We start from the raw sequence: 16,780 nt of genomic DNA, 5'->3' as shown, positions 1-16,780 counted from the left end.
AAGGCACTTTGAAAACTGTTGCCATTAAAAAAAAAACAAAAAACAAAAGAGAGGAAGCAAATAGACCTTAGTGCTTACAGAAGGTAAAGACAATCTTCCAGTCATTTCAAAGGGGCAAGGTCAGGCCTCACCTTTATTCTTGTACATTTGCATTATTGACATTACGAAACAAAGGCAGAGCTCTAAGTAAAGAACTGGTGGAGCAGAGCAAGGGTGGCTGTGTGGTGCTGTGACATTAGTGGCAGCAGCTCCCCAGCACACCCCCACTGGCTGAGGCGTTGGTTATGTGCAAATAACAAATGCTGTGCAAAGCATTCAGACACCACTTTGCCATGCTATGCCAGCCGTCAGATGAAATGCCTTCCACAGCAAGGAGAGCTCCTGCCTTCCTTTGTGCTCATCACCTTTTGACATATCCACTGCCTGGCACACTGAAATATAGAGTAGAAGCTGAGAATCATCACCATCAAGCTCAGCCCCTGCCCAAAATCTTATCTTTAGACTGTATCTCCTCACCTGTCCACAGCTCCTCATAACTGACTTACCCTCTCCTTCCTTCTCCCCAGGGATATATTCCCAGGCTTCAATCTGACAGCAGGTGCTTTACGCCATTCATTTGATGCTTTTATCGCCCATATGGCATATTTTGTTTGTTGTAATACCACGTATTTCATTACTGGTAGGTTATTTACAATATTTTTGATCTGTTCAACAAAATGGTCTATGGTTTAACTGTTCTCTTTGAGGTGATTCTTTATTAGTCATATAATCCATTTTTCTACTGATTAGGGAAGATGAGTCAGTACTAAATATTCTGTCTCCTCATACAATTGATTTTTCTGTGCTTTTTTTCTTCCAATATTATTTTCTCCAACAGAGTTTTGCTGGCTATTTTTTATTAGTACAAATCATCTGCAGATGCGCTAGAGACTTCACAGTCGAGCTTCAAAGATGTTTTCTAGAAACTCTGGAGAACAAAGCAATTTTTCATATCTAATTCCATTCTTCTCTTCCCAGCTGATGTAACTGTCAAAGAAAATCACAGCCATGCTAACAACGCAATACAAATGAACTCAGATCCATACAGACTATTTCTGCAGAGACCCAGAGTCCAGAAAATTGTATATTATCCTAAACAATGGAAACAGCCAAAAAATCTGCTGTTGAAGACCTTGCCTCTTACAGATGAGATTAAATAAGAGCAAAACCAACCTAGTTCTAAGCAAGAATATCAGATTCACAGCCCCTGACAGGTTTCCTCCATCAGAATCCCAGACATAGCACCAATGTCACCAGCAAACCCACTGCTGGTAGTGCCTTCCATCAGCAGGAGAGACCCCAACCACCTCCCCACACCTCCCAGCTACCTGTGTCCCTATCCCCTAATGAATCTTCTGCTGACATTTACTCCAAAGCATTTCTTGTTTTGTTCTGTTTTGTTTAAGAAAAAAAAAAAAATACAAACAAATAGAAAAGTACATTAAACCAAACACTTTCAATTTATATTATTTTTGGATCACTTCCTCAGTGGCCTGCCCATGGAAAGCTAGCATTTTGCAAACTTTCAACTAAAATAAGAACATATTCAATACCAACAGGATGAAATGAATCAATCTGTCCATGGGTTAATTCACAAAGGCAAATTTCTCTTTCACAGTCTCCTACCAGAAATAGAAAATAAACTTTTGTAGTTCAGTATCCATTTCTGCTGGAGGAGAGGGCAGAATTGGGTCAGTTTGATGTTTCCTTTGGCATTCTACACTTTTCATAGGATAAAGCCTGACAAAGGGACAGACAAAACTGAGCCAGAAATGAACCAATTTACAGGAGAGTAGTAGAACAAAAATGTGCCTTAATCTGGTTATTACTCAATATAACCTATAGAAGAAATGGGTCTTTGTAAAGTCTTAAACAAATTAATTTGCTTGCTTAGCAGACTTAGGGCTTGTTAAAGGACCACTAAGGTGCTTCATTGCTTTCAGTGCTCTCTGGCTCATTGCTCTTTCCACACTGTTCAGTAGCTGGCTGTAATTCTGTATTTCAGAATTTTTCAGCTAACTTCATGTATTTTCAGAATAATTGTAGAATAAACTGAATATGAGATTGGGACAAGCATGGAGGGAGAATCTGATTTAATCTATCTGGACAAATTAGTGCTATCAGATATCCCATTAAAATCAGTTCTAAACTAAAATTAGCCTTTTAATCATCTGAACTATATGACTGAGCTATCATATGTCAGAGACATCATACAAATAACCAGAAGCTAATGAAATACAATGTTGTACTTCAAACAAAATCAATCACCAATTCCTTAAAATTTCATCCAGGAACCTAGTGAATTTATTTCTCTTTTTTTTGTTAAATCCCTTCTGATGTGAGTTAATACTGAGCAAAGACATAGCGAGAAATCTCTAGCTGATGAGTTTCTAAAGAAATCTGTTACTACAAGAAACATGTTCACTTCTCTAACAGGTACAAACAAACATAACTGATGGGAAGAACACAATCAATAACACAGTTTCCAAAAATACTAGGGCTGTTTATCTTAAGATCAGATTTGAGTGATTTCAATTAGATGCAGATCTGTTCTGGTATTTCTCATCTTTGCCAGCTTGTCAGATAATTGCCTCCTAAGCAACTGCGATTATCAAGCTTTCTCTGTTTAACTATTAACTCATTCTTTGACCAAAAAATAAGAAAAAAAAAAAAAGTCATGATATTTTGAGTTCTTTTTCAAAAGGACAGAAATGCATCACAGCCTGAAGGGTGGTAACTGTACTATCATTATTCAAACATATTTTTAATACTAATACCATGTCATAATAGGGAATTTTCTAGATTTTTGTAACCTGCTGCTGCATTTTGTACACAGAGGAGAAAAACATGGTTATGCCAAGTTCATTGGTTGATATAGCTGATTTTTTTTATTAATAATGACTACTCATCCTGCATCTGCACTTTATTACCATATGTTATGCTCATCTCACATAAGATAAGCACACATGAGCCAGAATTATAGCTAATTTACAAGAAAAATAAACCAAATCAAATACTTTTCACCTCCCATGTGTGGTGCATGTTTATAACCTTCGTCGAATCAGAACCACAGGCTGCTGAGAAATAGCACTGTGTTTTAAAAAGAACCACAATGTTTCACCCTAGAGTTACAACATATGTTTGACACTGGCTTTTACACAAGAGGATATGTTCTGTTTCTAAAAGTCTGCACAAGGCTTGGAGATCTGTCTGGATGAAATCCACTGTACAAATATGCAGATATCACCAGTACGCTTCTGTCTCTAGAAAAATTTCTGGCAAACTGGAACTTGTAAGAATTATTTAACTTTCTGTAATTAAAACATTAGAATAACATGTTTCACCATGACAAAATATTACTGGACACAGAGAAAGACATTAATGGTTCCTTGCAATAGGCCTTTTAAAATAAAAGCTGCCTATATCTCTGAAAGTGGTATCTTTTATTTTTTTTTACTTCTGCTATATATTTCCTTTCATGGAGGTAGGTTGCAAAATAAAATCCTATTTTTCATTTTGCTCTAAAAATGTCTGCTTTGAACTATTTAAGCTATTTTAATTACTCACTGTTTTATCAGCATAAATAAATTTTGCTCACTGACCCATATATTTCTTATCTAAGTGAACCAAGCTACTTCTCCCTGACCACTTAGTGCAAGTTAGCCATGCTTTGTGAGCAGCATATAATGATATGCAAACTAAAACCATAACTATGTCAATTTAAGGTCAAAAAGGCCTATTTGTGGTTATTATGGAAATCAGTTTAAATGCAAGGTGCCTAAACAATGTGTCTTTGCTTACTGGCTCAGCAAAAAACCACAAACAACCTGCCAACATCTGCTTTTTGAAGTGTCAGATAACATTATTTCCAGGATGACATCAAGGGCCTTCATTGGCTATGCATAAGGTCAGTGAATATTAACTTCATTTACACTTGGCTGAGAATTGGCTGGTGCCAACAATAGGGGTTTAGATCCTCTGCTGAGCAGGGTTAAAAACTGACAGAAAGCTGCCATTGAGGAAGATGGATGATCGTACTGGCTGACCCTATTCCTCCCCAAGTGTCACAGCTTCGGCCTCTTTTCTATCTTCGCAACAAAAGACCCTCCCTGAGCTTCCCAGTGGCCTTCAGCTTTATTGGTGCTAACAGGCCCAGACATTTTCATCGATTGGATTCTCTACCTCTTAAACACAAGAGCTTGCCCTCCCTGGCTAGCCAAACCTTGGCACAGATGTCTTTTTTTGTAATTGCTTCTCTGCTGTCTGTTGGGAAGGATGCAATCGGACAGGCGAACATCATGTCAACACAGAAAATGCTTCACCATTTATCTCGGTTTCCCAATGGCATTTTAAGGAAAGTGATACCCTGCTTGCCTGGGGGGTTGGGGTTAACCCTTCAATGGCCCAAAGTGTCTATAAATACAGAAAAATAAGTTGCTGCTAACATCCCTGTAATAAAATTCTACTGTATTTGTCCTACACATCATTTTACAAATTATGAATTTAGTTTTCCTCATCAAACTGTTAAAAATCTACATCTCTAAATGCATAGAAATCAGTTTAGTATTGTTACTGTGTATGCTTCTACATCAGATCCTCAAGGGCCTTTTCAGTCAAGTTCAAAGTATCAATTTAAGGCCTGAATAGTTAATAATACAAACATCTGTAGAATTTCCAGTCTATTTGAATCTGAGGGCACAAACTTAAGAAAAATCACAAAAATACACTAGGAGCTTATATGGAATATATCTATAACATGAAATGAAAACAATTATTCTAACAGTTGAATGACAAAATAACTGGAGAAATGATATAAAGGAGACATAACAGAGCTGTAGAGAATGCTTTCGGATTGAAGAAAAGCAAAACTGATGTTCCTTCATTTCTTTTTTTCCAAACATCTGCTACTGGACATTTGCTGGCAAAAGAGTAATGGATTTGACAAGCCACTTGTTTGATCCAATACAGCAATTCCTGTCTTTCTGCATACACCATGGAAACACGCAGCCGCCTATCATAATTTATGTATTTTCCCAGATTCTGGGCTGTGCTGCATGTGCTCTTTGCCAGACCGATTGTTCAAAGGCACCCTTAAAGGCACTACAGCCTGCCAGGGGACTGGCCTGCCACTGAGGTGCAATCAACAGGATTACAGCAACCCGTGTTCTGCCTAACAGATTTATAGCCAGAAGTGAAGGAGCACAGATTAAATGCTCTTATTAACACTCATGGCTCAAGTTACTTTGCAGGGACTGGGCATAATTCTCAGGACTACTGATGAACTGTGGAAAAACAAATGGGCAGGAAGACATCAAGCTGATCATTTACAGAGATATGGGGTTTGTATTGAATAGTATGGAAAAATCCTCTCAAATATGAAGATAGAAATATAAAATATAGGGGAGATAACAAAGTTGGAAAAAAAAAATGCAATCTAAACTAGCAGTTCATCCTACAGGCGAATGGAAGTAACAAGCCACCAAAACTACCTCTCTGCCATGATGTGTCATAACAATATGGATCAAATTATTTCAGTTCTCCAGTAACACTTGTAGTTGTAATTGAGGGAGGGGATTGGAGTGTGTGTGTGTCCGGGGCAGGGGAGTAAGAAGTCCAATATTTTCTGGTGGAAGAGAGAAAAAAAATTTCAAATTAACTGCTATAAAAAAAAACCAAAAAAAAAGAGAAAATATTTACCTTAGACATAAAAACAGTAGAAAAGAAAACCCAGTCATAATTCAGCCATAAAATAAAAAGATGTACTATGAAAAAAATGTGTGGAAGTAGCTGAAGTGATTTTTGAAAATACTGCAATACATATATTTCTTGGAATGAGATGTTTATTGCATACAGCCTACCATAATATAAAATAATGCAATTGTGTGATTGTACACCAAGATTCATGATGACTTTTTTTTTTTTTTTTCACTACTGGAAGGGAATATTGTCACAGTAATGAGGAAAACACACATTTTTCATATTTGTAGTAATTCTTATTAAACAAACTGCTTTTAGCAAGGACTGCAAGACTGGGCCCTTGCTCTTTGTGTTAATAACAGATGGTTATGACATGGGGCCAATTCCTGTTTTTCTTACTTTCACAAGCAGTCCCAAGGGACTCATTATTATTTTTTTTTTTTTTTATGAATAAAGCAAGCAAGATTTTACCCAAGGGAAAATAAGCAGTTTTGCAACAGAAACGTTTGTGGTGCCCTTTTCCACTGGGGGAAAAGCAGGGGGCTCTGCCTCATTGCAGGAACACCCTGCCAGCCCCAAAAGAAGCACTAAGGAACCCCAGTAGCAGGTACTTGGAAGAAACAGAAAGAGAAAACTGGCACATAAGTATGAAATTGTAACAGCTCTCAACAGATTTCCCCAATATGCTTCAGAAACTGTTATCAGGGACAGAGATTGGCAAGGGATTCCCAGCAGCACGGTTCTTCCATCTGGAGTGGGTGGAACTGCAATGTCTCCCAAATCTAAAAGTTATGGGGATTTTAAAGAAGACACGACAGATCCAATTTTTAACCTACAGAGTCATGTAACACATGGGGCACAGGAGTTTTGCCCCAATGAATAATCACAGGAAAAGGGCTCCATTCATATGCTCTCCTTTTCAACCACCTTAATGAACAGCCCTCTGTATTAGTTAATAAATCTAACCATTATATATTTGGAAGCATATCTAAAAAATTAAGATTGAGAAAAATGATAAGAAATAAGTATCTGTGAAGCAGGTGCTTTTCATATGTTGATGACCAGGCTGTTCACTTACATAGGAAAGTGTCACCTCCCTGAAAGTTTCTACAGCCCATAATTTACCATTCTCTGTTTCTTTAGCTAAGTACTACCACTGTTGTACGAGCAGGCGCCCACCACAAGAAGCAGGAGGAGTTCAGACACTCTTTCCACAGAGCACGGGTTACTCAGCTTAGGATACATGGGATTGGCATGTGACACACAAAGAGCTTGCTTATACCCTCCTGTAAAAGGAGGCGTGAGTGTGCCATAAGGGTGTCTCCATTTCACCAAATCTAAATAGATTATTGATTCCAGAAGATGCATGCAACTGGTATCACTGCAGATATTTAAAACTCACTTCTGAAGAGACCATAGAGATGGCAAGATTGAAAGACCACTTCCATCATTTCAAAGCAATATAAATTAGGGGTTGGGGATGTTCTTCTGCCCATAGAAAAAAATTCATTAGTACATATCCATTAGGTAAGTACATATAGCACTCCAAAAAGCAACATAAAAATTATTGCTTGAAGCTGAAAACTTAAGCACCTCACAATCACAAACACCTAGAAACAGAACAGTGACATTTTTTATCCATATATACCACACAAAACTCAAGTTTTTTTAACTGGTGACCACAGTGCAGGAAAGTGAAGGCTTAACTTAAAAATCAAGTGAGTCTAGGATACCTGGAAGGCTATCCTCCTGTCGGAAAGGACAGCCCAAGTTTTTTGTGTATGGGGAGCTGATCTGTAATGTTTCTATGCATTCAGATGACCTGAGCAGGTTGTTTGCGCACAGTCTCAGAATAATGTCCATCAATCAATGTCAACATTCTTCCAAGCTCCACTCTGACTGACTGGCAACTGACAGTCAGTTATCTCCTGAATGTTAATTAATAATGAATACCCTTGTCACTCCTTAAACACACAAAATGTCTTTAAATGGCAGAATTATAAAAGTGGGGTTTGTTTTGTGAGAACAGGTATTGCATTTTCATTTAGTCCTTGCATTAAGGAGGGAAATAAAATCCCTTACTCAGATACTGCACATCATTTGTGCTATCAGCCTGTGCGTTATTTTCTAAAAGCCATTCATCTCTACTTGTCATGGAATTTTGAATCTTTTCTTCTTGGATACATGATTTTTTACAACAATAATACACAATACAATGACTGTAGCTCTAAATATGACAGAAAATCTTTAAGATAAAAGATCAAAAGTAAGTATGTCATTGTCTCCTCCTATGTCGCATTTGCCCAGGGAAAAGAAAAACTGTTTTAAAAAAATATGCCATTTCTCTCCCTTGTTTACCAGTATTATTCACTAGCAATTCCACTGACAAGACATTTTTCAATAATAGGACAAGTAGGGACTTATTTTAACTGACAAACAAAAGCAGACAGACAAGCATATGCATCATAAAGACAAAAAATTATGCCTTTTAATCAGAAAATTAAGTGATATACAACTAAAGAGAAGAGACAGAGACCACAGACTGAAAATTCTATTCCATCTGCATAAGGGGATATGATTTTTAAACCTTCTTATGATTTTAAGTATGTGATACTTTCACACTTCCCAGCATCAGACTGCAGATGAAATCTGGCTGAGATGTCCTAGGTGAGATAATTAGGTGACAATGTAGAGCTTTGGGGTTTGCTAACAGTTAAAACAATATCCATTTCCTTTAGTTATCATTTGGAAGGACTTTATCACTACTCTTTTTTTCTAGTTAGTGCCAATAAAACTTACCACACTTTGAAAAATGTCCATTTTTCTGTATAACAGACAAATGTATTCTTGCATAATCAGCACAGAACAATGTCACAATTATAATATACTCAGTAAATAATATAATGAATGCTATTTTTTCCTGAAGAGCTACTGATATAGAACAAACCTTTCCAATAAATTGAACAAAAAAAAAATAATGGAAAGTTATTTGATTTCTTTACTGTGCAAATAAATTAATCAAGAAAAAATATGTTGACATTTTGAAACTTGAGAAATCAAATATCCAAGATTCACTGCTTGATTTCAGCTAAGAGGCTGTATCATGGGCCTGATCCAAGACAATAAAATCAAGGAAGAATACCCTCTCTTTGAAAGTATTCCATTCACATTCCAAAACTATCCCTATGTAGCAATTAAAAACAAAATAACAAATATCATCTTAAAATAAAAAATCTGTTCCATACGATCTTTTTTTTCCTAGCTACATTTTTTTACTTGATATTTTAAGACTTAAAAAAACCCTATACAGTCCAGCAGAAACATGGGAAAAGATCAATACATCTCCATTTGCTTTGACATACAAACACATCACTCTTATAAGCAAAAAAAAAAAATCAGTATAACTTTTTCTCCAGTTCTACCATTCACCTAATAAATACGTATATACACAATGCAAATAATTAGTCAAAACAAAATTATGTCAATATTTGGAATCACTAGTGCACAAATAGTAAACATTAAATAGTTTATATTTTATATGCATGTCAGTGTGTTTTATATATTATATATATTCACTTAAATAAATATATGAAAAAGAAAACTCATAAACTAAGGCATTGGAATCTGTCACTCTGTATGAACAGTTCTACCTGCTACACTATGAGAAGAACAAGTTTCAGCAGTAGCTAATAAAGCCTTCTAACAGTGACTGCATGTCGGTTAAGAGACATGCCCTGTTTGAAGCAAGGGATCCAAGCTCAAATTCTCCTCAGCAATAAAAATAATTTACCTAAGCCTGGATAACATGAGTTGCCTGAGATCATGTAAATATGGCCAGTGGTCACAGCTGCATGTTGCCCACTCAGACCGTGTCCCACAGAAAAATTTTTGAACATGTAATTAGTAGAATTTTTGAATAGCATTATTATTAGAGATTAGCTGTTTGGCACCCAAACTGCCAAACTTTTAGGACACAAATTGATTGATTCAAATAGGCACCACACACACTTCCATTAAAGGTATCATTTTTTCTCAAAATCTAACCACATAGTAATTTAAATAGCTTAGTGTAAAAAAAAAAGCTGGTACACTCAGGAAGTTAAAAAAATACTATGTTTACTACTCACAAATTAACATTAGCCCATAAACTGAGAAACTGCGGGATTTGGAGGGTCGGAGGCCCCATGCAATTTTAATTTTTCAGGTCAAGTGGATTAGGCCATTAATATAAGCTCCATACAAGTCCTGAGTTTTATTTTTATGGTCCATCAGAAGTGGATGAAGGATGTTCTGCCCTCTCCTACATATGGGTTTAGACTTCCATAGGAAAATATGCACATATACACTATGTTATAAGACTAGAAATAAAGCATATACATGGTCATTTGAGAAAAATTAGCTCTAGCAACTCTCAGGGGACACTTGCACTTTAGTGACATTATGAGGACACATGCAGTAAGACAAAGAAAGGGAATGTACAACAGGTCACATGCATATGGCTACATAAGGCCACCACATTTGTAACCTGCCAGAAGACCACCAAAAACTACTTGACCACCCCCCAACAAAAGTTTAATCCTCTATGTTCCATCCACTGCAAAACGAACACCAGTCATCTACAACCATGGTATATCATACTCACTACATGCAAGGAAAGAATAATAACAAGTTATACCCATAATTATACTAGAGATTATACATCTCACCAATGGGAGATGTACCACAGGGGAATTTTAGGGCACTGTTTATATTCACTTCTCTGTGCACATTTACAGCAGCACAATATTGCAATTCTTAAAATTCTAATAAAGCATGCATTTAAATATGTTTCATCAACCTAGGAGTCTCAGGTTTAAGTATATGCTTACACTTACCTAAAACTTTAGCACTTTCCTCAGTAGGAAAACATCAACACATGATGTTATTCTCATTAAGTTAATAGGATTCTTTCCATTAAGTTCTGGGGATGGTGCCTCAGCCTGCAATTCTACAGATAATTTCCTGCATTAGGCATTACTTCCTTAAAACATTTATAACTTGTTTAGTGAAAAGTAGAAACCTCATTTTTACAGTTTCTCAGCATGTTTACTTATGGTAATACATAGTATCAGAATTTTTTTGTTAAAAAAAAAATCAGCAGCCAGCCTGCTGTAGACTTACTCCAGCCTCTCTAAAGCCTTAGTGTATTTTTCAATTACAAGAAATAACTTTTGCATTTATGTATACTAAATACATTACAAAATATTAAGAGTAATTGTGTTTCTCAATCATGTACTTCCTTTTTTTTTTACCCGTCAGTCGCACACATTTGAGGTATGCACAGATATAAGATGGTATTAACAATTGGAGTTAATTAAGACTTTTACTGGAAAAATGCTTGGTACTATTATTGCAGGAGAGCCATGTCTTGCCAAGAGACACATGTAACTAATCCAAATCATAAAAATTAAGAGGCTAAAATATCAAATTACCCTGGGTAAAAAACCCTGTTTGAGATCTGAGCAACTTTATCCTCCTTAAGACAAGCAGCAGGGCCACCCAGCTAAATAAAAATGTACAGATACATGCCCTGACAGGATCTAAACTCAAGAAATACAGTATTTGAGTCCAATTCTTATTGCACGCAAGTTTTATACTTGGTTGCATTTGCTACTCTGAATTAGACTTAATAAATTAGCTTGATATTAAGCAAAATTTTCCAAAGAGCATATAGATTCAAAGAGATATTTTTTCCTAAATGGAAAATCTTTTCTTAATGAAGAAAAATAGAAGGAAAAAGTGTTAAATACTCAACCGACACTCTCATTTTTGTTGGTGTGTTGTGTTTATTAGGGGGACTGTGAAGTCAGAAACAGTCATAAATAGAAAAATATACAAAAATACTTTCACCAGAGCCACAAGGCACACATTGCTGATGTGTCTGAAAGCAAGAAATGAAACACAAGATTACCACAGCTTCTGCTGTGAACTATTAACTGGATACTATTCACTTTCACATGCAGCATATATTTTTCATTAATATTAGGGACAAGAGAACTCACTGTGACAGACAGCAGCAGCACAAAGATTAGGAAGTGCACAAGGATAAAAGCTTCTCTGAATAAGGAGAAGTGTGTTCATAAAATTGTCTTAAATGCATTTGCTACTTCTGCTATTTTCACAATAATGCTATGTTATAGAAGAAATTAGAAACACCATTCTGTAAAGAAGGGCTTCTTTTTATGAAATTAAAGGGTAATGCTGACTTAAATAGTCAGCCTGCCCTTTTTTTTGGTTCTCTGATGCCACAATACTGTGAAGGATTACAGTAGAAATTACCTACATATTTTTCCTCTCAAGTGCTTGGCTTTTAATAAGCTCCCTGAATATACTTTTCTAATTCTTTGAAGGAAACTCTTATAAACTGTATTACTCCCAATTTGGTTCCAGCCTTAAGTTTTTTATAAAAAAGTAATAGTTACAGTACCTCTAGCAGAGACAAAAAAAAAAAAAAGTTAAATGTATATAACTTATACAGCTTATTAAAAAACTTCAAAAGATCCATTTTGACTTTGCAGATATTAATTTGAACATGTTTTATTGATTTTCAATCTAAAAAGCGTCAATCCACAATAAAATGTGTACGATTTACCGTTTCTAATAACTAAATTAGCATTGCAGACAGAGCTCGCACAGTTATAGGGCAAATCGGCTGAGAAGTCAAGGAGCAAGAATTAACTTTTAGTCCATAGTTCAAGTCATAATAAGCGTATTAACTGAGAACCTGCACTAAAATTGTCTCCATCATTTCCCCAGTGAAAACAGAAAGATATTCTTAAGGATCTAATACTACTTAATATACACGAGTTGTTGCAGAGGAGCAATATCTTCACAAAAACAGAGGAAGTTTGGGATGCATCAAAATTCAAAATCTAATCTAGTTAACCAAATGTTTAGCCCACATAATTTCCACTTTTTTTTCAGCTTCAGTACCAAACATAGATGACACCATATGGTTGTCTCACTTCTTAAATAAAAACCTCAAACTCAGCCCTTTACTTAAATTTCCTTATTTTCAGAGAAAAATGTATACTTTGAACTGCAGCTTTCTCGAAAAACTTTCAACAGCATTTCAGCATAGAAATAGTAGATGTTTTACAGATACAGATGAAGTAGATTAGGTAAATAGTTATTAACATGTTCTTCACCAGTTCTTCCACTAATTGATCCCTACTTTCAGTTTCTCTGTAACCTACTGACTCTCTTTTTTCATTTCCTAAAACCTTGTTTTCTATATGGGTTTTGTTTCACTTTTTCTTAAACAGAATGCATGTACGCTTATGATACTCCTAATGAGGATTTTATGTGACTTCTCCCTTTTTCACTCAGAAAAGAAAGAATACTTAGATTTATTCTTAGTAGCCTAATTCTGAGAGATTTACAGAAAACCTGGACAAAAACAAAAAAACAAAAGAAAAACCACACCAAAATAAACAAACCAAAAAATCCTCTCAGAATTTCTAATTAAGCAGATTCTTTTTCATGTAGGAAATTTTGTTTATACTTAGAAACATAGCAAACTTAGAAAATTATAGCAAAGTCATTAGATGCTTATTGCACCATTCACAAAAGATTTCTGGGCAGAAATGTTTGTTTCAGGAGCAAAATGTATGCTTTTGGGCAACAGACTTGTCAGGATGAGATTCCATTCCTAAATACCAAGTAAAGCTTCATTTAGAGCAAACAGAAGATACACTTTATGGCTAAGGAGTTAATGGCCCAGCTGTTGAGCAACCATAGCTAATTCAGTATAGTGGCATCCCAGACCAGTAAAACAGACAGTTTTAGTGCTCTCCCTGTAACTAAAGGAGATATTAATAAATTCTCTTAGATTTCATTGCTGGTTTTGTTTTCATTTCAAAATCTGTGCACAGCAGCAGATCTGACAAAAAAACCATCCAAACAACAACAATGCAGGAAATTTAGTTGAAGAAATTCATATTCATCAAACCTCAAGTAAAATGCAAAACTAAAACTAATTCCTGGAGACAGCAGAAGCAATGGGCAGGCCGGAGGGCAGAGGACAAGAGGCTGGAGAGGGAAAGAGCTCTACATTCGACTACATTATCCAACAACCCCACTTCTAGGATCTGGGCTCCTGATTGCCCATTTGCATGTGCAATTTCACCTCTTTCAGCTCTTCTGGAGCAAAACTACTAGTTTATTGAGAACTAAATCTGTCAGAGTCCTGCAGTTGATTTATTTTAGGGACCACTCTGATGGCATTATCAATTTAAACTAGATGGTTTTGACTGCCTTCATTACTTATCACTTTGACTTCCCATCATTTTACTTCTCTCATCTCTTCATGCCACATTTGGGAGAGGATGCTGTATCACCAAAACTATGACAACCTATAGTCAGACTTACCAAATTCATTCAGATACTTCAGGCAAATCAGCACTACAAAAAATCAATTGTATCTTCAGGCCAAAAAAACAACACGGAAGAGACCTGAAACAGATTTTATGAACCACGAAGGCATCAGTTTCAGGGAATGGCTATCCCTGACCAGTGATACCAAGCATTTTGTGTTACTTCACTTGGAAAACACTTTCAAAGAGGTCATATTTAACAGTGGACATAGTTCTTTTCCCTTTCTTTTCCCTTTCTATTCCCTGTGCTTTCACATCCAGGAAGCTGAAGAACATGAACAAAGTAGGTCAGAGAAATTCAAATTACTTAGACAAATTTGTAAAAATTGTTCTCTTTATGAACATTAGACTGTTTTGAATGGAAGATATACCAAGAAAATATATCTTTATGCCACACCTCCCTGATAGGAAGGGAATTCAGGAGACTACAGGGTGAATGATAGTCAAAATATTCAACTTTCTACAAATTCAAAAGGGGACTTGAAGTAGAAATTAAAACTCTTTATTTCATGCTAGAAACACCTTCAGTAATTCTTGACCATCTAGCTAGAAGATCTTACTTTCACTTTAAAGTATCTAGTTTATTTATACCTACCTTTTAAACTTTTTCTTTTTATTTTAATCAAATAGTTCATATTCAGCTGTATGTGATTCCTGATATCAGATCCCACTGGCCTTTCTTTAAAAAGGAACAGAAAAGTTATTTAATATGTTAGGGAATAAAAAGAGAAAGAGATAGATGCTCTGCTGTTGAACTTTTATGGGCTTCTGAGAAAATGACAAGACTCAGTGACACAGAGATATACCCTCATTCTCTGCTCAGGTTCAATTAGCTGAAACTAATTACATTCTCTTCCCTAGAGTAATTTTGGAAGCAAACGGAAGAAAGGTAACTCTTCTTCAAAAGAGGAAACATTTAAAGTCTTGATGATATAAATGCCATTGAAAAGTTTTCTACCATTTTCCCCATCTCCACAAAGCAAAAAAATTTCAAGTTAAAAATGCAGGAATGTCCGCATAAGTTATTTAAGTTGCAGGTCATCCACATTTTCTGTGACACACTCCCTGAGCTGAACTCTACACCCAAAGCACAAGCAACTTGGGCTTTTGGGAAGCATAGTAATATTTGTTTTAATTACAACTTATTCCCATTTCCATCTTAATTCATTGCCCTCTATTAATAAACGTGTGGTGCATCAGCTCCTAAATGGAGTAACATTAAAAAACAAAACACACAAGAAAGAAAAAGTAGACAACCAAACAAAAAAACCACAACCATACATACTTTACTACAAATACGCTGCACGTAAGGCAAATTCAGTTTCTGACTTTGTTATCAGAGTCACAAAGTGAAGAGAAAAAGCATTTGTCCCAAGAAGAAAAAAGAGAAGGAACAGATGTAGCTTGCTCTTTGGCACAGTGTATAGCACTTGACAGAGTCTGTAAAGAAAAGCCTGTAGCTCCCTTTTTACCACACCAAGACAAAATGTGCAAATAGGTATCATCCCTTCCTCATTTGGAGGCCAATAAAACAACTGTTAATGCATACAGTATTATAATATGTTTAACAGTAAAATGCAACCATTTGGCTTCCCCTAGCAACTGGATTTTTTGGACTTGTTGCCCAGAGATCTATGTAATTTCTCAGTTCAGTAGTATTAAGAGAAGCTTCATACTTTCTGAAATATCACTCTACTGCTCTGATTGAATAAATTTCATTCTCTCCCTCTCCACCCCCAACTAACATGAAACAGATGGAAAATACATTATAGTAGAAGCTCTCGTAGAATTATTTTCACCTTCAAATATCAATCACTGATCACAGAGTATTCCTTTTACATGCATAACATATCAAATGAACTCCACTGTGAGAAAAGTCCAAGTTAGACCCATTGGGAGTCCACTACAGTTACCGAGAAGTCCATTGGGCTTTGTGGCTGGGGCTTTTTTTGTTGGTTGTATGAGGGTTTTTTGTTTGGTTGGATGGGGTTTTTTCCCATAACAGATGCAATACATCGTGCCAAAAGAACTGAATATGTCTAAGTATCTTTCTGGTACTGCTGCGAAGTACCCTTCAAGATAATCCTTTAAAATGTACAATTTCCACACCGAAACCTAGTGCTACACACCAGCAGACCTAAGATGAACACTGAGGAAAGAGTCTCCTTGCACATAAGCAAAACAGTCTGCAGCTGAAAGTTCAGAGGCTCACTTAGTTTCCTTCTGTTTCACACAGCTTTAAGATTTTGCTTTAAATTGCATTTGTGATCTCTCTGAAATTTGGCTCTCTTATGTATGTTTTAGACCACTGAGGTTGCAAGGATTGTTTGGCACTCGAATAGTGAGAAGTAATTGGTGTACATCCAAAAGGAAAAAAAATATGAACTCAGTTTGAAAGAGCAAGCAATGAAGAGGGAAGACAGGGAATCTGATTTTCCAGGTTATGTGTTTCACCAGTCAGGATTGTTTTCTTCCTTATCCTTCTCAGCACTACAAGTTACTTACATTCACTTAAAAAAAACAAAACAAAACAAAAAAAAAAAAAACACAACAACAACAACAACAAAGAAAGAAATGCACCCAGTGCAGAGCTGTGTATAAATCAAAATTCAATTGTTTTAGTATCTGAA

General features: G+C 35.9%; 1 protein-coding gene across 6 annotated transcripts in view; it reads right to left on the bottom strand.

Annotated features, from left to right (window-relative positions):
• EPHA7 (EPH receptor A7) overlaps positions 1 to 16,780 on the bottom strand; it is a 169,633-nt gene that overhangs the window by 140,931 nt on the left and 11,922 nt on the right. Inside the window, exon 4 of one of the 6 annotated variants that reach the window (XM_031504403.2) lies at positions 14,717 to 14,829. The exons of the other annotated variants lie outside the window; for them this stretch is intronic. Coding sequence (XP_031360263.1) covers positions 14,732 to 14,829 — 98 coding nt within the window. The 3' untranslated portion in view covers positions 14,717 to 14,731. Of the gene's footprint in view, positions 1 to 14,716; positions 14,830 to 16,780 lie in introns of those variants that run through there. 6 annotated transcript variants of the gene reach the window in all.

This window comes from Lonchura striata, chromosome 3 (genome assembly GCF_046129695.1).
Source record: "Lonchura striata isolate bLonStr1 chromosome 3, bLonStr1.mat, whole genome shotgun sequence".
NCBI lineage: Eukaryota > Metazoa > Chordata > Aves > Passeriformes > Estrildidae > Lonchura > Lonchura striata.
Note: the sequence above shows the minus strand (reverse complement) of the source record. Positions and strands in the feature narration are given on the sequence as shown.